This window comes from Salvelinus sp. IW2-2015, linkage group LG2 (genome assembly GCF_002910315.2).
Source record: "Salvelinus sp. IW2-2015 linkage group LG2, ASM291031v2, whole genome shotgun sequence".
Taxonomy (NCBI): Eukaryota; Metazoa; Chordata; class Actinopteri; order Salmoniformes; family Salmonidae; genus Salvelinus; species Salvelinus sp. IW2-2015.
Genome location: NC_036839.1, coordinates 7915596 through 7940128, shown reverse-complemented (window position 1 = coordinate 7940128; position 24533 = coordinate 7915596). Strand labels below are relative to the sequence as shown.

Here is a 24533-nt window from a genome sequence, read left to right as displayed (position 1 = left end):
CATTTTTATTGTAAATAAGAATAGAATATGTTTCTAAACACTTCAACATTAATGTGGATGCTACCATGATTACAGATAATACTGAATTAATCATGAATAATGATTAGTGAGAAAGTTAGACACACAAATATCATATTCCCCCCAAAATGCTAACCTCCCATGTGATTGTAATGGTGAGAGGTCAGCATGTCTTGGTGGTATGATATTTGTGCATCTGTAACTTTCTCACTCATCATTATTCACGATTCATTCACCTCATGGAGTACAGAGCCAAAAGAAAAAACGCTTCACTGTCCATGCCCTCATTGTAAATCTATTAAGCACTGAGCAGATAAGTCTTTCAACCTATTAAATTCATATTTGAATATGTTTGTATTCTTTGCATTCTGCGACAATTAAGCCATGTCAACAACCCTCACAGAGAATGTCCATATAACGTTAAATGTATATATTTGGTCTGTTTTAGCATTTGGAGTCAAAAGCAAATAAACATCAACAAATTCAGTACACTGCACACTGTTATTCATATTTATTGATCATCTATTGTATACATTTTGTGTAAACATATGAATGTCCAAGACTCCGTGAACCACTCTGGTTGTTGCTCTGGATCACATGACAGGGAAGGGCCCAGTGGCTTATTGGTACAGAGTTTAGAAGGCTGTGAGGTCACAGTTCAGAGTGCAGTAGAAGCTTGGCTTTTTTCATGTTCCTGGCCACTATGGAGAGAGGGACAAGAAGCTTGGGTAAGAATCTGTTTAACAGGGAAGTGGTAAATTCCATTTCATGTCAGGAAGAGAATTGGAATTCAATTCAGGAATTGACTGAATTTAAATTGCCCAACCTTGCTTTATGTTGTTCTGATAGTAGTGGACCAAACAATTAATTATTTTACACTTTGAGCAATTAGAGAAATAATTTGCTTCATTTCTGACTAATAATAATCCTCCTTTCGCTTTTCAGCTTTTCATTTGAGCAAGTAAAACCTTTATAAAGTATTCATCCACCCCTTCACCCACCCACCTTCTCTCCCTCTAAGAATTGTCCTTAAGCAATCTCAATACTTTATTGGTTGTATCTCCCAACTCTCTCCTCTCAACTAGTTAGTGAATTAGGTGAAGGAAGAAAGACTAGAACCAAGTAAGTGCAGTCTGTGTTATTGGAGAACGTGTGTGTGTGTGTGTGTGTGTGTGTGTGTGTGTGTGTGTGTGTGTGTGTGTGTGTGTGTGTGTGTGTGTGTGTGTGTGTGTGTGTGTGTGTGTGTGTGTGTGTGTGTTAAGGAGGCAACAGAAGGATATCTGACTCTCATAGGACCTCATTAGGGAAGAAGAGGGACACTCACAGTATGAGATGTCGCTCGGCTCGTAGGTGTACAGGCGATTACTGTACTTCCCAACGAGGTCTAAACGCACGGTCATGGATGGATCTGTGGGAGGGAGAGATATTTTGGAGGACTTTGCCAAAGCTTCCAAACATAATACATCCTTATGTAGGTATAACTAGATTGTAATGCTTTATTCATACTATTCAATTTCTAACACTATGGCGACCCATAAATTACATTGATCCTTGATCAAGACCCACACATGTACTGTAAGTTATTTGGTGGTTCTTAGGCAAATCGCTACTGTTTAAAATAAATGTATGCGAGGCACTGCATACAGTTAGATCAAAGATCTCACAGCAAGCTTTGGACCTGAGTGATGTGTTGGCGATTCAGAACAAGTGGTGATTTATTTCCTAAGTGAGATGGCATGGTAGAAGAAGAGACCCACCAACAAAGATGATTCTTGGAACGTAGTTGCCATCTGCTGCCAGATTACGGTCTGTAGTCTCATGCTGAAAAATAAATCAAAATGACATCAAAATATACATTCCTAATCAACTACCATCTATTTAGCATCTAAATTCGAACATTTACCTCCAAGTGATGAAATAATGAAATGCATGATACAATGTACAATATGTGATTGGGATATGGTTACAACCATATAATTGCATTGCTTCCAATGAGTGTATGTTGAATACATTTAAAAAAAATCAATTACCATCAAATTGAGCATAACAAAATCCTTTTGGGCCATTTTCTGTACGGTTTTATCAACAGCAAACGCCTTCTTCAGAGCTGTGGAAGGAAGTGGGACAGAATGATATGTCAGTGAGAACCTCACCTTTAACTTCAACACACTTTATCCTCGTAGTGGAATTTGTATGTATTGCTATTCTTTTGTCATACAAGCCTTTACAAATGATAATGTCGAAGGAAATGTTGCTACAACGATACCAACTGTAAGGCAACAAAGACCTTGGTTGGGCCCTTTGGTTAGATGATGTACAGTACCAGTCAAAAGTTAGGACACACCTACTCATTCAAGGGTTTTTCTTTATTTTTGCTATTTTCTACATTGTAGAATAATAGTGAAGACATCAAAACTATGAAATAACACATATGGAAACATTTAGTAACCAAAAAAGTGTTAAACAAATCAAAATATATTTTATATTTGAGATTCTTCAAAGTAGCCACCCGTTGCCTCGATGAGAGCTTTGAACACTCTTGGCATTCTCTCAACCAGCTTCACCTGGAATGCTTTTCCAACAGTCTTGAAGGAGTTTCCACATATGCTGAGCACTTGTTGGGTGCTTTTCCTTGACTCTGCAGTCCAACCCATTCCAAATCATCTCAATTTGGTTGAGGTCAGGTGATTGTGGAGACCAGGTCATCTGATGCACTCCATCACTCTCCTTCTTAGTCAAATAGCCCTTACACAGCCTGGAGGTGGGTTTTGGGTCAATGTCCTGTTGAAAAACAAATGATAGTCCCACTAACCAGATGGGATGGCATATCGCTGCAGAATGCTGCGGTAGCCATGCTGGTTAAGTGTGCCTTGAATTCGAAATAAATCACAAACAGTGTCACCAGCAATGCACCCCACACCATCCGTGCTTCACGGTGGGAACCACACATGCGGAGATGATCCATTCACCAACTCTACGTCTCACAAAGACACGGCGGTTGGAACAAAAAATCTCAAATTTAGACTCATCAGACCAAAGGACAGATTTCCACCGGTCTAATGTCCATTGATCGTGTTTCTGGTCCCAAGCAAGTCTCTTCTTATTATTGGTGTTCTTTAGTTGTGGTTTCTTTGCAGCAATTCAACCATGAATGCCTGATTCATGTAGTCTCCTCTGAACAGTTGATGTTGAGATGTGTCTTACTTTATCTCGGTGAAGCATTTATTTGGGATACAATTTAGAGGCAGTTAAGTCTAATGAACTTATCCTCTGCAGCAGAGGTAACTCTGGTTCTTCCGTTCCTGTGATGGTCCTTATGAGAGCCAGTTTCAGCATAGCGCTTGATGGTTTTTGCGACTGCACTTGAAGAAACGTTCAAAGTTCTGGAAATTTTCCGTATTGACTGACCTTTGTCTTAAAGAAATGATGGACTGTCGTTTCTCTTTGCTTATTTCAACTGTTCTTGCCATAATATGGACTTGGTATTTAACCAAATAGGTCTATCTTTTGTATACCACCCCTACCTTGTCACAACACAACTGATTGGCTCAAACGCATTAAGAAGGACAACAATTCTACAAATTAACCTTTTTTGTTAAATTAACTGTCCAAACATGTCCAAACTGTCCAAACATGTTAATTGAAATGCATTCCAGGCTGTTTGAGAGTATGCCAAGAGTGTGCAGCTATCATCAAGGCAAAGGGTGGCTACTTTGAAGAATCTCAAATATAAAATATATTTTGATTTGTTTAACACTTTTTTGGTTACTACATGATTCCATATGCGTTATTTCATAGTTTTGATGTCTTCACTATTATTCTACAACGTAAAAAATAAAGATAAACCCTTGAATGACCAGGTGTGTCCAAACTTTTGACTGGTACTGTATGTGTGAGTATGAAAGCACAGCAGTATTACCTTGACTATGAGGACAATCGTCCATGTGATGAATGACCATCAGAGGCTTCTTACTGTGGGAACATGAGGACACAGACAAAACAAGAACACATTCCACTGCAGAATAAGTAGTGGGTGGATGTGCTTACAGAGAAGTACAACGTCTCTGGGATTGTACCAAACTTAAGTCCCTAGTGTCATTATGGAGATAAGAAAACAAATAGGCGGTGTGTGTCCCAAATGGCAACCTATTTCATATTCTGTGCACTACTTTTGATAGCGCCCAGGTCAAAAGTAGTGCACTGTCTAGTGAATATGGTGCCTGTGCCATTTTGGGATGCAACCATATAATAAATATGAGGATTTCCGTTACAGTTTGATTCGTTTTATTGGACACGTTGAATTAATGGGGCGCAGTGATATGTGATTGTCTCACCTAGTTATCTTAAGATGAATGCACTAACTGTAAGTCACTCTGGATAAAAGTGTCTGATAATTGACTGAAATGTCAATTGTAATATAATAATTGTGAGGATATGGCTGTAACATAAGCAGATAGCTTTAATGAAATGTTTCACTCTCAGACATTTGAAAGACTGCTCTAATTGTCAAACATATGCCACTAACCAAACAACGCAATTGCCATTTGATGTCTTGTTGTGTATTTTGTCTAATCTTGTTTTACCTTTCTTTCATTGTCATCAGGGCTTCCTCATAGGTATTGACCCATGCAATGTAATCTCCCCATCCTGAGACAAAATTGAGGATGGAAATTAGAACGAATGGATTTGGTGTTAATGTAATGGGGATGGAGAACTGTTTTCGTACACTCAGAAAAAAAGTGCTTTCTAGAACATGAAAGAGTTATTCAGCTGTCCCCATAGGAGAACCCTTTGAACAAACATTTTTTTTGTTCCAGGTAGAATCCTTTTGGTTCTGTGTAGAACCCTTTCCACAGTGGGTTCTATGTGGAACTCAAAAGAGTTCTACCTGGAACCAAAAAGGGTTCTCCTATGGGGACAGCTGAAGAACCCTTTTTTTCTGAGTGTAGTAAACTCAAATAGACGTTAGGGGTGGGGCGAGGATACATTGTTACATAATTCTTACCTCTTGAGAGAGTCTGAGTGCCTTTCCTTGTTTTCTTCTGTAGGGAAACTTCCATACAGGTAACAAAGAGCAATGCAAAGAGAGACCAGCGATACATGGTTGTCATCCGTTCTGAGGTAGAGAGAAGAGGAGGAAGTCAAGTCAAACTGTTCAAAAATACTTATATGTAATACTTATGTTTATTATTTATTTAGTTAACCTTTATTTGACCAAGGAGTCATACTGAGACCAAGGTCTCTTTTACAGATGAGCCCTGAATTACATGCATTACAGAAAATGCACACATCAAAATAGCAATACAAATTGCAAGCAGAAAGAAAAACACAGTCATAAAATGAATCGCCCGAGAGGCACCAGAACGTCAAATTTTAAGAACATTTTAAAGATCATTCCACAAGTAAGGTGCAAGAAAACTAAAAGCTGATTTACCGAACGCAGTAGAGACCAAAGGAATTTCCTAAGTTAGCCATCCCTGAGACCGGGTGTGGTAACTCGTATGTCTAAAGTTTAGTAATGATGTTAGGTATGGATCGACTTTTTGTAAAAGGGCTTTATGAATGAAAACATAGCAATGTATCAACCTACAGTATAACTCTCGCCTTGACCATATAAAAGTCAAGTGTGATAAAAAGGAACCCCTTCCGAGAAACACCTGCCTTGTGCCATTTAAGGGTTAGGCCCATTTCAATACAAGTGCCTAAATGAATAGTAGCGATCTATCATCTATGCTTACTAAAACAGGCCAAACCTGTTTGGTTATGTGTGTCACATTTACTTCAAACTACTCCTGATCTCGATTATGGCATTTGTCATTTGTCTATTAGTATTTTTAAATTCTAAAATAAAACCCTGTACAAGAATACTGTATATTAGAGATTTTGCATAGATCATTATTGTCTGCGTAACTTCAAACAACTGATTTTGGTGCCAGTCTGTTTCTTCTTCGGCCGAATTGCCAAAGGCAAAATGAAGGTTTAACATGATTGAATGTTGACAGAGATAGGCCTGTACACCAACCAGGTTATTCAAATACTGCATCAAGTCAACACAATAATATTACAAGTTTCCACTAAGAAATGTTCAATGATTTTGATATCTTACCTATTGCACAGGCATAGGAGGAGTGTCTGTAACCTATTTCCAAGCTGACAGTAACTTGGTTTTGATTTGCAGTTCTTTTTATAGACAACCAAACTCACCAAACAGGTATGGGGAGCCAGGCCTATCCAATTATTTTTAAATTATTCTCTCTACTTGTCAGTGTTCCAAACAGGACATTTTTCTTTTTGCCTAAACATTTAAACACCATCAGAATTCATAGAAAGCAGTGCACTGAGTTAGTCATAATTGATCAAATATAACTGAAGAGATTAACTGGAATGACATTCACTCTCATGGAATGGGTTGCCAATAATAATTACCTGAAAGCCACATCCCCAATAAGCCCTAAATATGACTGCAATGAGGCATATGTCACAGTGCTTCTATGGTTATATACTGTACACCATGCCACTGCCTATTTCATTTGTTAATTTAGCAAACAAGACAACTGAAAACCCAGTGCCTTTGTCACAGTCAGCACACCTACATATTTTCCCAGTCGTAGCTCATTTTTCCCAAGTTCGCAGTTGTCTTGAACTCACTAAAGTCAGATATTGCAGTTCCTAGTTAAGTTGTTTTGAGCACGTCACAAATCATGCTTCATTGACAGCATGGCCAATGTTGAATGTTTATCATTTTAAACTAGGAAAAGAGACTAGGAAAAGAGAAAGGTTAATCTTAGACTTGGGACCACACAGCCACACCACTGAATAGCAGGCTAATGATTGATTTGCAACGCTTGCAGTTAGCCACTGATTCCTTCCAAACCACTCATTGTTGAATTTGCGATTTCCAACTTGTTGTGTAATGTTTATGTCCAATGGCCGATGAGCACCGATACATTTTATCTATACGTTCTCTTCATCACACAGGTCCCGTGTGGCTCTGTTGGTAGAGCATGGCGCTTGCAACGCCAGGGTTGTGGGTTCATTCCCCACGGGGGGACCAGGATGAATATGTACGAACTTTCCAATTTGTAAGTCGCTCTGGATAAGAGCGTCTGCTAAATGACGTAAATGTGAAATGTAAATGTGAATTATTTCTATTCATATGAATTAAAAAGGATTTGCCAGTAGATTGTCGACTTGATTCATGATGATGATGATGATGATGATGATGATGAGATTTTGAAAGTATGACGTTGACATGACAGAAAGTGATTTGATATAATTTTATCTGTGGCCAATGACCGTGAGCCTTTTTGGATCAGCACTTCTAATGTAACTCTATGGCAGCACCCAAGGGGATAGCATTTGTTGGTCTACCCTTAGACTTGGTGGTGACGTAGTGTCCCCATGAGTGACAGAACACTGAGCCAATCACGGCGCAACACTCTGTATTTTCTGCTGGCTTGCCCACCACAGAAAGCAATGAGTTGGGCTGAAACATTTTGGAGCTGCCTTACTCAAGTAAACAAAAAAGAGACCATGTTTGTGTGCGGCTTTATTAACTCAATGATATATATATATTTTTTTTTTTACATTGTTTGTAAACTGATACGTATTAATGCCAAAATAACATGCAAAACAGGCAAGCCTGCTGAAAATGTGGGGCTCAAAAGCCACACCTGCTCTGAATGACGGATCGCCACTGCACATGACATCCCGGCAACTTTGAGAAAAATCCCTTTATATCGGAGTTGTCCCGCCCCCACTGTTAGGGCTGGAACGCAAGCATCTCGCCATTATATCCAGTATCTCTGATTTAGCACAAGCGCATTTCAGATTAATGATGCATTGTGGGATTGGATGCTATTGACATAGCGACAGGAGTTTTGATTGAAGAACAGTCTTGTTTTCATCAATAACTTTGGGTAATTTGTCATTTCAGCAGCTGCCATGAACGGGTCAGTGGCCAAAAAGACCCAAGACACGTTAGGGAAAGTTATAAAGAAACCGCCGCTTACTGAAAAACTGCTCAGCAAACCGCCGTTTAGGTATCTGCACGACATATTCAGTGAGGTGAGTGATTAGCTAACATTGGTTACAAAGAGGTCTTACTAGTTAGATTGGATTTGATAGCTAGCTAGCATTTATCCCCTGCTAAAACCAGCCAACTAACCTTTCAGCATTGAGACTGAGTCATGATAATTAGCCAATTTACCTAACAGTAGCTAGCTATCAAATCAGCGTCGTTTTTCGTTGCTAGGCACTCCTGTCTGCTTGGTTTAGTAAACAAAACCAAGTCGCGGCGCCGGGAAATGTGACTTTTCACTGTATCTATGTAAAAAAAAATATGAAATTATTTGCTAACTGGCTGGCTATTTACTCATGAAACGGTTTAAAACATTATCCTATAACAAATTAAATGTCTGCCCCTGCACTAGTTAACTCGTTAGTTAACGTTAACTAGTTAGTTAGCTAGCAGGTACAGTTACATATTTTTGTCACCGAAGTTTTATGAGGGTATCATCCCTGTTATGAAATGAGGCCTTCTATTCTAGGTGACGGTCAATGAGCTTATCCCTAAATGCAGCTGGATTGCTTGTTTGAATTGGACTGTCTTCCCTAACTAACTAGTTAGGATGGCAACACGAAGGCATGGCACTGTGGAAGGGTGGTGCTTGCTTGTTATAGCCTAAATAATATAAAAAGGATACCGCTGATCATGGTTCTAAATCCATTATAATTTGTACTTGACATAACAAGTATCATGATGGCAGGGCCATGGGACAGGCAGGAACATGCCCTCATAAATGGTGCCTTCAGAAAGTATTTACACCCATAGAATTTTCCAAAATGTTGCTGTGTTACAGCCTGCATTTCAAATGGATTACAGTTTGTCACTGGTCTACACACCAGATAATCTCCAAGTGTATTTTATTTATTTTTTCTGTTCTTGAGTCATGTATTCAACCCTTTTGTTATGGCAAGCCTAAATATGTTCAGGAGTAAACATTTGCTTAATTAATTGCATGGACTCACACTGTGTGCAATAATAGTGTTTAACATGATTTTTTAATGACTGCCTCATCTCTGTTCCCCACACATACAATTATCTGTAAGGTCCCTCAGTCAAGCAGTGAATTTTTAACAGATTCAACCACAAAGACTAGAGGTTTTCCAATGCCTCGCAAAGAAGGGCACCTGTTGGTAGATGGGCAAAAATAAAACAAATCTGACATTGAATATCCCTTTCAGCATGGTGAAGTTATTTATTACATTTTGGATGATCACTACAAAGATGCAGACGTCCTTCCTAAATCAGTTGCCGGAGAGGAAGGAAACCACTCAGGGATTTCACCATGAGGCCAATGGGGACTTTAAAACAGTTAGAGTTTAATGGCTGTGATATAAGAAAACCGAGGATGGATCAACAACATTGTAGTTACTTCACAATACTAACCTAATTGACAGAGTGAAAAGAAGGAAGCCTGCACAGAATAAAAATATCCCAAAACATGCATCTGTTTTGCAGCAAGGCACTAAAGTAATAATGCAAAAAATGTGGCAAAGCAATTCACTTTATGTCCTAAATACAAAGTGTTATGTTTCAGGGCAAATACAACACATTACGGAGTACCACTCTCCATATTTTCAAACATAGTGGTGGCTGCATCATGTTATGGTTATGCTTGTAATCGTTAAGGACTGGGGAGTTTTTCATGATAAAAAATAAACGGAATGGAGCTAAGCACAGGCAAAATCCTAGAGGAAATCCAGGTTGTCTGCTTTCCACCAGACACAGGGAGATTCATTCAGATTTCAGCAGGACAATATCCCAAAACACAAGGCCAAATCTACATTTGAGTTTCTTACCAAGAAGACATTGAATATTCCTGAGTGGCCGAGTTTCAGTTTTGACTTAGATTTTCAAGTAGATTTTAGGCAAAACCTGAAAATGGTTGTCTAGTAATGATCAACAACCAATTTGACAGAGCTTGAAGAAATTTGAAAAGAATAATGGGCAAATGTTGCACAATCCAGGTGTGGAAAGCTCTTAGCGACTTACCCAGAAAGACTCCCAGGTGTAATCACTGTCAAATGTGCTTCAACAAAGTATTAACCTAGGGGTGTGAATACTTATGTAAATGACATATTTCTGTGTTTATATATTAAATTCAAAAAACATGTTTTCACTTTGCCATTATGGGGTATTGTGTGTGGGTGGATGAGAAAACAAATTGAAATTATTTTGAATTAAGGCTGTAACACATCAAAATATGGAATAAGTCAAGGGGTATGATTAATTCTGGAGGCACTGTACGAACATAGTGTGTGATGCTGTGAGAATGTCTTCCTCGCTAGAAGGTTTGCCATTGGCTGGGTCTGTGCCACAGGCTATACCAGGCTCAGCAAAGATTATCCAGGCAGAGCAGACTGACAGATCCATCTGCACAAGACTACATCATCTTCTGGACAAGTCTGTCTTATAGGTCATTCAGGTTGCTTTTGGCCACTGCTGTTCCCACGAGCTGCAGAGCTGAGTACACTCAACCCCATTCAATTGGTAGTCTCTCTCTCTCCTCCTTCAGTGAAGTTTCTCACCTTTCAGTATATGCTCATGCATATTTGATAAGTGTGTTTGCGTGGATGACGCAATTGACCCTTCGCTAAGCCCCACCTCAGAATTTAGGGCACCAATCTCAGTGCTCCAATGGATAGCAACTGTCGTCGAGTCCAACATCTCGGACAAGCTCACGTTTAAATCGCATTAAAGATATTTTAGCTATTCGATTTTGAATTATAGGACGCTTTTAGGTAAACCCTTGCAAAAACGCTATCTTTCAAAGATAATTCGTAAAAATCCAAATAACTTGACAGACCTCCATTGTAAAGGGTTTAAACACTGTTTCCCATGCTTGTTCAATGAACCATAAACAATTAATGAACATGCACCTGTGGAATGGTCTTTAAGACACTAACAGCTTACAGACGGTAGGCAATTAAGGTCACACTTATGAAAACTTAGAACACTAAAGAGGCCTTTCTACTGACTCTGAAAAACACAAAAAGAATGATGCCCAGGGTCCCTGCTCATCTGCGTGAACGTGCCTTTGGCATGCTGCAAGGAGGCATGATGATGTGGCCAGGGCAATAAATTGCAATGTCTGTACTGTGAGACGCCTAAGACTTAGCTACAGGGAGACAGGATGGAGAGCTGATCTTCCTCGCAGTGGCAGACCACGTGTAACAACACCTACACAGGATCGGTACATCTGAACATCACACCTGCGGGACAGGTACAGGATGGAAACAATTGCCTGAGTTACACCAGGAATGCACAATCCCTCCATCAGTGCTCAGACTGTCCGCAATAGGCTGAGAGAGGCTGGACTGAGGGCTTGTAGGCCTGTTGTAAGGCAGGTCCTCACCAGACATGACCGGCAACAATGTCGCCTATGGGCACAAACCCACCATCGCTGGACCAGACAGGACTGGCAAAAAGTGCTCTTCACTGACGAGTCGCGTTTTTATCTCACCAGGGGTGATGGTCGGATTCGCGTTGATCATCGTAGGAATGAGCGTTACACCGAGGCCTGTACTCTGGAGCAGGATCGATTTGGAGGTGGCGGGTCTGTCATGGTCTGGGTCGGTGTGTCACAGCATCATCGGACTGCGCTTGTTGTCATTTGCAGGCAATCTCAACCCTGTGCGTTACAGGGAAGACATTCTCCTCCCTCATGTGGTACCCTTCCGGCAGGCTCATCCTGACATGACCCTCCAGCATGACAATGCCACCAGTCATAATGCTTGTTCTGTGTGTGATTTCCTGCAAGACAGGAATGTCAGTGTTCTGCCATGGCCAGTGAAGAGCCCGGATCTCAATCCCATTGAGCCTGACTGGGACCTGTTGGATCGGAGGGTGAGGGCTAGGGCCATTCCCCCCAGAAATGTCTGGGAACTTGCATGTGCCATGGTGGAAGACTGTGGTAACATCTAACAGCAAGAACTGGCAAATCTGGTGCAGTCCATGAGGAGGAGATGCACTGCAGTACTTAATGCAGCTGGTGGCCACACCAGATACTGACTGTTACTTTTGATTTTGACCCCCTTTTGTTCAGGGACACATTATCCCATTTCTGTTAGTCACGTGTCTGTATAACTTGTTATGTCTCAGTTGTTGAATCTTGTTAAGTTCATACAAATATTTACACATGTTAAGTTTGCTGAAAATAAACGCAGTTGACAGTGAGGATGTTTCTGTTTTTGCTGAGTTTATAAAACCAATATATACAAGTCAAATGTTTGGACACCTACTCATTCCAGGGTTTTTCTTTTATTTGTACTATTTTCTACATTATAGATACAATTGAAGACATCAGAACTATGAAATAACGTGTATGGAATCATGTAGTAACCAAAAAAGTGTTTAACAGATAAATATATTTTGTGTGTAGATTTGTTTATTTAATCCATTATAGAACAAGGCTGTAACTAAACAAAATGTGGGAAAGGTAAGGGGTGTCTCTCCTATATCTAGGAGATATAAGAAAGCTCAGGAAATAAATATATATATTTTTTGGGACACATATTTAACCCCTTATTTTTGTTGCCACAAAACTACCTCCATACTTTMAATTGTTTGTATGGGTTACCTTCAGATGAGTCCCTTGACACTTGTGGCGGTCGTAGAGCAAAACGGAGAACACAATCATGTTAGTTTATAGCTTAAACGGCTTGAACACATTTCGTGAAGAACAATTTTTGGGATGTCTCATGGTCTGACAAACACCGCTATAGCTCACCCGCCTTCCACCGCATATGCGGAAGGCCGACATAGGCGGATGCAGTGGATTGAGCCGCAGCCCCTGTAAAACATATACATTTCTAGCTTAAATTGATGGATTTTGATGGAGATTTTTTTTTAATTTTGTGACTTAGATTGACGCATGTGTGCGTCAATAGACTCTTAAGGATTAATGTAACTTGTTTTCTCAATTTATTTTAGCTAGCTAATTTAGCGGGTGTTATGACTACAACTCCCATCTGCTGCTGGTTATAACTTTGACTGCATGCTGACAGTGAATTCGGTCAGCTATTTAGTGGCTAGCTACACTACAAACATTTACCAGGTTCCTGTGAAGCAATGACAAAGTTGCATAAAGATGACAGTCCCCATGTACTTACCACAAATGCTATGTTTGCTATATTGTACATTGCTCTCCGTTACTCTAGCTCCAAGACGGCGGCAATTTGAAGAAACTAAAGCGTAGATTGTGCTGATTTACTGGCACATTGAGCCATGTTGCGTGCCGTAGTTTAAGATCTGGGTAGTGTTCAAAATCAATGAGATCTCAGAGTTCTTCCATCTTTATGCACCTTCACCATTGTAATGACAGCCCACCACAACATACCCAGGAGTTTCCTGATTAGCAAGGGGTCATCTGTGTTTAATAGAAACACACTTTGAGATCATTGTAAGGGGATTTTTCCAGTGGTTGAATGGGAAATTGAGCTTCCTGTGGAAATGTTGTCAGAGGTTGCAACAGTAAACTAAGGGGGCTGGGGCTTTACTGACCACTGACTTTAGCATACGTGTATTGAATATAACTTAACTGACTTTATTTGGTTTTCCCTCCACAAAAAAATATGCTCAAAATGAACGGCTTAAAATCAGTCATGCTGTACTGCATTGATAATTACAACCATATAGTGGCTAACCGCTGACTCATTTGGCAATGTATCCTAACCTTTTCTCCTATAGGTGATCCGGACCACTGGCTTCATGAAGGGACTCTATGCAGAGACTGAGATGAAGTCAGACAATGTAAAGGTAAGACATTTTCTCCATTTGATCAGGAATTTGTGAAACACCAGAACAGACTGAAATCTTGTAGGCCCCCTGCCTATGAATATGTTGCTTTGACCTAATTGTTATACTGCACTGTGACAGATCTAATGAGTTATTGTCTATTTCACAGTCATGATAAAATAAATGATACATAGCCTAGCTCTTAAGGTGTCCGCGTGCTTCCCAACCAGAACAGTTCGTTCATATATTATGCCAAAATTGTGATGTTTTCGTCTTCGAAAAGTTATTTTTCGGGTGGTCGTGCTCACAACAATTTCGGAGTCGAAGTCTATGCCCCTTCATCAGTCATTGGTCAACAGTAGGGATTCTTCAATGAAGTGTTTGTTTTCATTCAACAATAGACGACCCGTTTACATGAAGAAAAATAATTACTTGGGAAATACTACATCAAACATCTTAGTTAGATCTCCAATGCAAAAACGTCAACTCTAGGAATCTCATTCATTTTATCTTACATTAATTCTGACTTATTTGAAGAAGTGTGTACTGGCTACGGCGTCTCAAAATGGACAAACGGTACTATTGCCGTTTTTCTCCCCTCATTTTTCAAGCAAAGGTCTTTTTTAAGGGAGTATGCGAGCAGACTCGTGCGACTAGGTGCCAGCCAAACCGACGCATGTAGAAACCTTTAGGCCTGTTTCATACAGTGTGTGAGCTGGGCATGAATCACACTCACTATCTGATTAGCCGGGGCCTTTTTTAACACTAAGTGGATAGATATCATCTCACTGAAGTGTGCTTCTGCCTATACTTATCTGTGTGTGTGCATCATTTCCAGCACCCTGCCTGGGTGTGGAAAACCATCCAGCCATGACATGATTAGTGGACCCAAAACGGCTTGTGTAGTTATATAACCTGTAATTCGAAAGGCATTCGCACGTCTAAGCTATCTTTTTTTTGCAGGTGCATGGTAACAGTTGAATAAAATGAGAGAAATGTTGAAACCCGCACACTGCTCTTGATAGTTTCACTGCTCTTTAATAAGCTTTACGTATCGGCCTCAATGCTCTGACGAATGACGTGAGGCCGATACTGACCTTAGATCAGTTTGAGAGACCGCCTGTAATTTTTTGAGCTGGCACATACAATTTAGAAGAGTAAACCCATACTCACCCACATAATTACAGACTCGCAACCTGAGTCGAGATCAGTTTTCAGGCACTTTTCTCTCAAATTTCTTTTTTTAAACGTCTATTTTCCCTTATAGACACACCCTATGTGTTTTAATAAAATCACCTATATGCTTTGATGAAATAAGACAAATGCCTCTAGGGCGCCAGAGATCTAGATAACAAGAAGAAGAAAAAACTTAACCTGACCCAACTATTCTCCTCCCACTCTGCTGGCTTTCACAGTTTCTGCCATTACTCTCCTGAAGTTACCAGTAATAGGCTACACGAGGAGTCGGCAACCTTTCTCATGTGGAATGCCAATGTATCTTTTCTTCCAATCTACATGCCAGTTATGGTTTTCACGTGCAAATTTTCCTGAAGTTTAATTTAAAATAATTTTAAAAGAAAAACCCTTGAATGAGTAGGTGTGTCCAAACTTTTGACTGGTACTGTGAATTGAATAGAAATTGTAACTTCTAATTACTACCGCAAAGATGGCCGCCAGTCCACCCACCGTCGAAATGTCAACTTAAATGGTCATGCATGTTCAAATATCTAAAAATCTACACTGCTAAAAAAAATAAAGGGAACACTTAAACAACACAATGTAACTCCAAGTCAATCACACTTCTGTGAAATCAAACTATCCACTTAGGAAGCAACACTGATTGACAATACATTTCACATGCTGTTGTGCAAATGGAATAGACAAAAGGTGGAAATTATAGGCAATTAGCAAGACACCCCCAATAAAGGAGTGGTTCTGCAGGTGGTGAYCACAGACCACTTCTCAGTTCCTATGCTTCCTGGCTGATGTTTTGGTCACTTTTGAATGCTAGCGGTGCTTTCACTCTAGTAGTAGCATGAGACGGAGTCTACAACCCACACAAGTGGCTCAGGTAGTGCAGCTCATCCAGGATGGCACATCAATGCGAGCTGTGGCTGTCTCTTATACACATCTAGATGTGTATAAGAGACAGACCCTTAGACAGGCCAGTACATCAGGAGACGTGGACGAGGCCGTAGGAGGGCAACAACCCAGCAGCAGGACCGCTACCTCCGCCTTTCTGCAAGGAGGAGCACTGCCAGAGCCCTGCAAAATGACCTCCAGAAGGCCACAAATGTGCATGTGTCTGCTCAAACGGTCAGAAACAGACTCCAATAAATTATAAAATGGTTTAAGTTTTTACATTATATAACCCTCAACCATTTTTATATTTTCCAGTTATGAAGACATGGATGTCTCATGGTATCGGTCGACCTTTGAGCACCTATGTGTAGGGAAGGCTTCCTTCTAATCAAAACTGGTGCTGTTAAAAAGTTGAATTCAAATGGATTTACCTAGCAGCATGCGTAATGAAAGGGGACACACACAAAGCCTGTACTTGGCTGGCAGCACATGAAAGGGACACCTATCAATCAATCACCTTTATTTATAAAGCACTTTTTACATGGGCAGATGTCACAAAGTGCTATACAGAAACCCAGCCTAAAACCCCAAACAGCATGCAATGCAGATGTAGAAGCCCACGGTGGCTAGGAAAAACGCCCTAGAAAGGCAGGAACCTGAGAAGAAACCTAGAGGAACCAGGCTCTGAGGGGCGGCCAGTTCTCTTCTGGCTGTGCCAGGTGGAGATTATAAGAGTACATGGCCGTTAAAGCCAGATTAATCTTCAAGATGTTCAAACATTCATAGATGACCAGCAGGGTCAAATAATAATCAGTGGTTGTAGAGGGTGCATCAGGTCTGTACCTCAAGAGTAAATGTCAGTTGGCTTTTCATAGCCAAGCATTCTGAGGTTGAGACGTGCAGTAGAGTGAGAGAGAGTCAAACAGCAGGTCCAGGACAAGGTAGCATGTCCGGTAAATAGTTCAAGGTTCCATAGCTGCAGGCAGAACAGTTGAAACTGGAGCAGCAGCATGACCAGGTGGACTGGGGACAGCCAGGAGTCATCAGGCCAGGTAGTCCTGAGGCATGGTCCTACAGTGGCTCCTCAACTAAAAGTTTGGAGATTATGCTGATGCTGCGGGACATGGAGGTAATTTGTGGTTTAGTACGGTACCCTGCGTCATTGCTCCAGACCAGCGCAAGGGGAAGTTAGAGCACTGATAATGCGTGTGGGTCCCAAGGCGCTAATGTGTGTCTAACTGACAATGAATGGGCGACATAAACCAAGTAGAAACTGATAATTGTGCACGACTTCAATACTGAATTTCTATGAACTGAATGATGAGGATGAAGGTGATTGAATTTAGAACAATAGTGTAAGAATTGCTATTACTCTGTCCTCCACACGCACACCCTGAAAAAGACACTTTTTTTTGTTTCTACTCGTCAGTATAACTTACTAAAACTGTAACCTTTTAAGGTTTTTATTCTAAGAGAAACGAAAATGTGCAATTATATTCCATGATATTCTTAAGATATGTGTTGACTGAATATAATCAAGTGATGTCTGCTAAATAATCAAGTTGATGGCGCAGTCATATAGCCTCGGCACCTACATAAAGCTGAGTGACCCATTCATGGCTTTGGATCAAAATAATTAAGTAGCAACATTCTTTCTGATAGTCTTTAATAAATAAATGTTTTGGATATCCTGACCTGGACACCATGTATTATAATAGTGCATTATGGGCTATTAGCAGGACAATAGACTCTTGCCAACACCTCTCTGTATTTTGATACTTTGTGCAAGGCAATTGATCAGCATTAAAATCTTTATGGATGGGGCCTCCCGAGTGGCGCAGCGTTCTAAGACACTGCATCGCAGCACTGCGTTGCTACAGATGCTGGTTTGATACCTGTGCCGGCCGTGACCGGGAGACCATTGAGGCTATGGTGGGCTTTTGGTTTCTCTCCCTCTAAAAACAGAAATAAATCATTCTATATAACACACTGGCTTTATTTACAAATTAGTAAGAATGTCTCACCCCATGTTCAAGAATGGCCTTTTTCTCGCTTACTTTAGGTTATTTGAAACCAAAATAATCTCCAAAATGTCGATATTTTTTTAAAACAAAGTTACTATTATTAATTAAGTAAAATAATTATATAAAAGCCCATTAGATATTCTCACAGATATATTATTAACCCTGTTTTTCACAAGCATAGCAGGCTGTGAATTCTGCAAACAATGTTTCTAGGATGGGCTGTTAGCAGGATATTGGTATATTTGTCATGGCTCCCGAGTGGCGAACAATGGGGTTGCCTTGCAGTTCTCCAGCTTTATCCACTGAGATAGCGGTGAGCGTGCAAGGTTCAAGGGCAGGGGGCACGGGATGGGCCACAGAGCAGCGCACAGAAGACGGTCCTAGCCCTTGGGGAAGGGAGGAAGAGGAAGGGGGGTGAACCCACACCCCGCCCCACTGGGTAGCACAGAGCAACACTTTAAGGGGCATTGCACTAATAATGATGCTGACTAGGGAAACGTTCCCCCTATTCTTAGAGCCAGTCTGCACGTTCAAACTAAAACAATGTAACTAATAATGGCGTGAAAAATGCCCCTTAGATATGAATTCGGAGGGCAGAAATTATGAAATATTAAAGCATTAGATCTCTCACTAAAGGCGTCAGTCAGAAGTTATACTTGAATCCGAACTGGATTTAACGAAAAATGACATGAAAAGCGCACATTTGTAAATCCCAAACATTAAAAGTAATTGGAAAGGTAGATACAAATGATTTGTGACACTGTGGTTAAAATAAAGAATACACATGATGCTGTGTTTTTATTTACAGTAGTAATGGACAGCTGGAGGCATTTTGAAAGCAGGTTTTCAAACACTTGTTTTTCACAAGTGTACTGTAGGAGGTGTAACCCTATTAGCAGGGCAATAGACTCTTTATAGCCAGGCTACTGTAGGTGTGAAAATCCCCAACTTGCAATGTATTCGATGCTTAGGTACTCTAAAGTGTTACATTTGTAACTCAAAACAGCAGTACAGTATTTCTTCATCTACATCTTTATGCTTTCCTTAATAAAATAACGAGAAAAAGTTGGGAAGCCATTCCATGGCACATGGTTTATGAATTGACAAGCAATTTTTCCGTTCCTCCTGCAAGTCCTAACAGTCAAATGCATTCTCTGCATTGCTACAGATGCTGGTTCGATACGCGTACCGGCCGCGACCGGGAGACCCATGAGGCAACGCACAATTGGACCAGGGTCGTCCGGGTTAGGGGAAGGGTTGGCTGGCTGGGATGTCCTTGTCCAAAAACGAACAGATGGAGAACCTACACCAGTCGAGCAATTCATTTCATCAATAATCTTTATTTTAATTTGACTTTACAAACAACGAGGGCTTAATTACAGTCTATTTCTTCGGAGCCTAGACCCATCTAAAATAACTTAACTGGCTGAGGTAGGCTATGAGGCTTAACAGCCTAGTAAAAGTATGATTTTTTTTTTTAAATTAGACCTACTTACAATTGAAACTGGTCCAAAATTTTGCATCCTACATAAAACAATTATTTAAAGAAAAATAGTCTGTCTGTGTCGGGATAGCCTGCTCTTGTAACGACAGAACAAACAAAACATACTGTCAGCTTGAGATGTAAATATCCCTGAATAACCTCTCACAATAGCATTAGAATTGACTAAATACAGTCATATAGGCCGCTAAGTTACTTATTCAATGAGAAAAATTGCATTTCCCCTCTGACACAATCTTGTGGATGTCGGGTTTGATGGATGGATGTGATTTTGATGTGCAGGCAGTCCTTCGATTGACTTATGTGAAAGCCGGTTCCTGTCGTGAGTCTATATTGAGTTCATAGAGGAAAATGAGGACTCGCAGGTGTAAGTCGATCCAAACATTGTTAGCACATAAAATGCCAGTTTCTTTATTGTGCTGTATTCCTCTGAGCATGCCACCCACAACGCACACAGGGACTCGGCACTCCTGAGCGCAGCCCTGGTTTGGCTCGATGTCTGCAATTCAATCAGCTCAGTTTGAATTGCGGCCTCATCCAGCGAGGGTATAGTTATCTTAGCAAGGGAGGAGTATTCTCCACCTGAGCGGACTGTGAGAGGATCACGTACAAACGCAATGATATCCTTGGGCATGCTGAAGTCTTCAAATCTGGTGGATAAATTGTCCCTCAGCTGCTTGATGAAATCTTCCATCACCTCTGTGACAATGCTGCGGCCTGGTCCAAATCAAACAACTCAAGCTTCCTAGTAAAGGCCTCAAGTTTCTCCATGTCCACAACTGTTTCTCTCTTCCTTCTAACTGCAGATTTAACCCCTTTAAGTTACAGAATATGTCCTCAAAAAAAGCTGTGTGTGCAGCTTGCAGTTAACAATTCAATGTTTCTGCGTCGGGCCTCTATATGGGGCGGGAATACCACTGAATGTTCTATGCTTAGATTCATAATTATGTCTGAGATTAAAATATCGCTGTTAGCAATTAATTAAATTACAAATAAGACTCACTGGCTTGGCATTGGGAAAAGATGGAGAGATGAACACATCTCTCTACATTCTTCTCTGAAACTTCGAATTTCATTATCCCTTTCTTTTTGATACTTTTTGAAAGCGACATTTTATCTTGCTATCAAGCAAATTATTTTGAACAAGTATTGACTTTAAAAAAAGTAGTGAAGGCTACCTACTGTAGACCTGTTTCAACGCAGACAGAAATAGACAAAAATAATAATTCAGGACAACTGAGTTTTGGAAAAATACGCAGATTTAAAGAGGAGTCCGTAATTTGCTTTCTAATGATCATGATCTTTTCGTCGAAGAAGTTTGTGAATTCATCACTGCTGAAGTGAAAGCCGTCCTCTCTTGGGGAATGCTGCATTTTAGTTAGCTTTGCGACAGTGTCAAAAAATACATTTATGATTGTTCTTATTCTCCTCAATTAGGTTGGAATAATAGGATGATCTAGCGGCCGTGAGGGCTCTTCGATATTGCACAGTACTGTCTTTCCAATTTTCTGGAAGCTTTCTTCAGGGCTCTGGTATTTTCTGTATACCAGGGAGCTAATTTCTTGTGACAATTTTTTTGTTTTTTTAGGGATGTGACTGTACTCTTTACTCTGGCCCGTTCACTGCTCTTTCTTTCAGGCCTGAATATCAGCTGTGTTGTGAAATACAGGGCCTGGAGAGCTCAGGGGCTGAATGGAGATCGAGCTCGTTATAAGTTAAGTTAGTGGCCAGCTTAATGTTACACTGTTGGCATGGAGCTTAGGTTGTGGTCTCAACTGTGCTTATCTGGAAATGGATAACAGACGAGGACACCGTTTTGGAATGGTCTGTGCAGTGCAACACCCTTAGTTCCATTTGTGCGTTGGCACGTAACTATACAATGTTGAGATTTCCCTCAAGTGCACATGGTGAAGAGGGGTTTCACACAAGCATGTCTGCATAAACTCTCCAGTGGTCATGTGTACTCTGATATCAATGGAGGATCCACTCAAGAAAACTGATGCAAAGAGACAGGTCGAAGCAGTTTTGTTATGCTAACCTCAGAGGGGGAAAAAGACATTCCCATTAGACGGTCTTCCTAAAGTCGTTGTTCTCACTCTTTCTTTCAATCCCTCTCATCCTTCCTCTCTCCTGCAGGATAAGGATGCTAAGATAGCGTTCCTGCAGAAGGCCCTAGATGTGGTGATGCTGGTGAACGGCGAGCCCCTGTCGGTCAAGCCAGCGCGCATTGTAGCCGGCCATGAGCCCGAGAGGACCAACGAGCTGCTACAGGCCATCGCCAAGTGCTGCCTCAACAAGGTCTGTGTGCTTGGAAAGACCCATGTACATGTGTAACGGAGTTAAGAGCGTGCCTGTAAGCTCACTCCACAGCTAGCTTGAAATGTCGGCGATGGAGATATCGAATTGGTAACTTTTGTAGAGCTCAATTGGTTCACACGTTGTCAAGGAGGGTGGTCACGTGTGTTGCGACGCAGAGGGTCACTGGTTCGTGCACGGTATGGGGACAGGGACAGTGGAGGGAGTTAAACTGTTAGCAGCACATTGGCGTCTGTTTCACATGCGCACGCCTGTAACTACACAGCATACACAGACAGACAGACGCATCTGCACACACACGCACACTCTGTCCAGATTGTCATACACATGCAACCAAATTTGCAGACACGTTTGTGTGCAATTGTAGCGCAGTCTTCAGTCCACAACATCCAAAGTTGCCAAGAAAAAAAATATTTTACATAGCCGCAGCCCGCAAAGAAAAGTTAAAAGGTAGCTCTTGCTGCAAATATTATGAGCTGTCACCTATCAACACACAAACCAAATATTATGAGCTGTCACCTATCAACACACAAACCAAATGCTCCAGATAAGGTCATGCATGTTTACACACACTAATGACGCTAGTGGGTGAAATCTGAAGAGGATCAATTACAGTCGAGCACATTTGAATTGGACCCTGAAGACAGCCAGTTGGAATAAAGGGCTTCGAGCACGGGGGATCTCTGCCATGCCTCCCTCAGGGTCTCGTCACGACAACTGTTCACATGCATGTAAACTAGCTAGCTAGCACAACATCAATTATAACAAGGACCACAATGGAAATACATTTCGACTTTATTGTGTATTGTTGTACTCGAATGGCTGCGGCACCTATGTTAGATATTTCTAATAAAATGAATTCAGTTCATTATAAACAGACAGATGGGCAGGTAATTCTACACAAAGATTGCTGTGTGATAGTAATGTGGTCTGGTACTGGTACTCTCTGTATATAGCTTACTATTTGTGTTACTATTTTATTTGATCATCATTTTTTTACTCTGCGTCATTTGGGTAAGGCTCGTAAGCAAGCATTTCACGGTATAGTCTACACCTGTTTTATTTGGCGCATGTGTTAATACCTTTTGATTTGAAAGTAAGTTACGTCTGTCCCCTGTGTTATGTCGTCCCAGCTGTCCAGTGAGGAGGCGGTGAAGCGGGTGCTGGCCGGGGACAAGCTGGACCCCAAGGGGAAGGCCAGCTCCTCCCGGTCCCAGGACAAGGAGAACAGAGAGGGACGAGAGCACCAACGAGACCAAGTGGTGAGACCAGGGGCTCCATCCACAAAGCCTCTCGAAGTGAAATGCTGATATAGTAACAGTTCCCAAACCTGTCCATATCATTTTATTAATTATGATCTCAAAGGCTAAACTGGTCCTAGATCAGCAATACTATTCTGAGATGCTTTACGAATATGGCCCAGACACACACAATTCAGACTGGACAGGATGTATTCCCATCAGACCATGACATACCTTTGAGCTACACTCTCCTCTGTATTTAGTTGGACAGTGAAGCAAAGATTTTATATTTTGCTCTATACTCCATCATTTTGGATTGAAGTATTTCCATAGATATCGGTGTTACCATTTTAGAAAAGAAAGCACTTCATGTATATAGTCCCCTCATTTGAAGAGGTCATAGGTATTTGGACACATTCACTTGTGTATTAAAGTAGTCAAAAGTGCAGTATTTGGTCCCATATTCATAGCACGCAATGACTACATCAAGCTTGTGACTACAAACTTATTGGATGCATTTCCAGTTTGTTTTGGTTGTTTTGAATAATGCTGATCATACCCCACAAAAATGCTTAACTCCCCATTTCATTGGTGATAACGAGAGGTTAGCATGCTTTGTTGTAGCCTCTGAATGGCTTCTCACTCATCATTATTCAGGATTTTTCTTAATCATGGCATTATCAGGATTCATTTAGAAGTGTTCAGAAACCTCTTATCTACTCGCTTAAAGAAAATGACTCCGGTCATTCACCATTCAGTTACTATTGGACTAAACATAAAACAAACTGCAAATGCAACCAACGAGTTAGTAGTCACAAGCTTGATGTAGTGGGTGCTAGGAATTTGGGACCAAATACACAAAATTAAATTATTGTTCTATATGTAACTTCAACCTCCTAACGTAAAGGTTTGTCATACAGGGCTAATGTTTGCCTGCTACCACAGTGTTTTGAGGGTGTCCCTATGCTCACATTAATGCATCTGTGTGTATGTACGGTTTTGTGTGTGTATATGCTTTTCTATATATGTGTGCGTTTTCTCCAGGAGAAGGCGATCCGAGAGCACAGCGCCAGGGGTTGGGAGCAGAAGGACCCAGACCTGCCCAAAGAGCAAGAGGGCAGGCGGGGCGACAAGGAGAAGGAGCGCCACCGCGACAGAGAAAGGTCAAAGAAGAGCCGCGATCGAGACCGTACCAAAGACCGTGGCAAGGACAAGAGCCGGGACCGAGAGTGGGACAAAGACAATGAAAGAGCGAAAGACGGAGAACGAGACAAGGAGAGCGAGAGGGACAGGGAAAAAAGCAAAGACAAGGAGTCGCACAGAGGGAGAGACCGAGAGAGGGATAAGGAGAAAGATTTAAACCCGGATAAACGGCGAGACAAGGGAGAGAAGGAGAGAGAGCTCCGACACAAACAGGGGGAGGAGAAAACCAAAGTGCCAGAGAAGGGTGACAAAAAGGTAGAGTATGTCTGTCATTCCGTGGCTTTGTGCAAAATAGTCCTCAATGTAACAGTGGCTGCAAAAATGCTTCTATGAGATCCTGAGGAGTG

At 41.1% G+C, this 24533-nt stretch overlaps 2 protein-coding genes across 7 annotated transcripts in view; one reads left to right on the top strand and one right to left on the bottom strand.

The window, feature by feature from the left end:
• Positions 1–514: 514 nt before the first annotated feature.
• On the bottom strand, positions 515–6205 carry LOC111973766 (anterior gradient protein 3-like). Its single transcript, XM_024001170.2, has 8 exons — positions 6125–6205; positions 5024–5134; positions 4602–4665; positions 3938–3990; positions 2049–2125; positions 1776–1839; positions 1343–1426; positions 515–719 (listed from the first exon to the last, which is right to left on the bottom strand). Exons 2-8 carry the CDS (start codon positions 5127–5129, stop codon positions 670–672), a joined length of 498 nt encoding a protein of 165 aa, XP_023856938.1. The 5' UTR covers positions 5130–5134; positions 6125–6205; the 3' UTR covers positions 515–669.
• A 1644-nt stretch (positions 6206–7849) lies between these two features.
• LOC111973733 (TRAF3-interacting protein 1-like) overlaps positions 7850–24533 on the top strand; it is a 41392-nt gene continuing 24708 nt past the window's right edge. For 5 of the 6 annotated variants that reach the window (XM_024001150.2, XM_024001141.2, XM_024001127.2 and 2 more), the window contains exons 1-5: positions 7850–8085; positions 13772–13840; positions 21563–21724; positions 22876–23004; positions 24028–24441. In XM_024001150.2, the coding sequence (XP_023856918.1) occupies positions 7963–8085; positions 13772–13840; positions 21563–21724; positions 22876–23004; positions 24028–24441 (897 nt within the window). In that variant the 5' untranslated portion in view covers positions 7850–7962. The remainder of the gene's footprint in view (positions 8086–13771; positions 13841–21562; positions 21725–22875; positions 23005–24027; positions 24442–24533) is intronic. The other variant, XM_024001160.2, reaches the window with a different exon arrangement.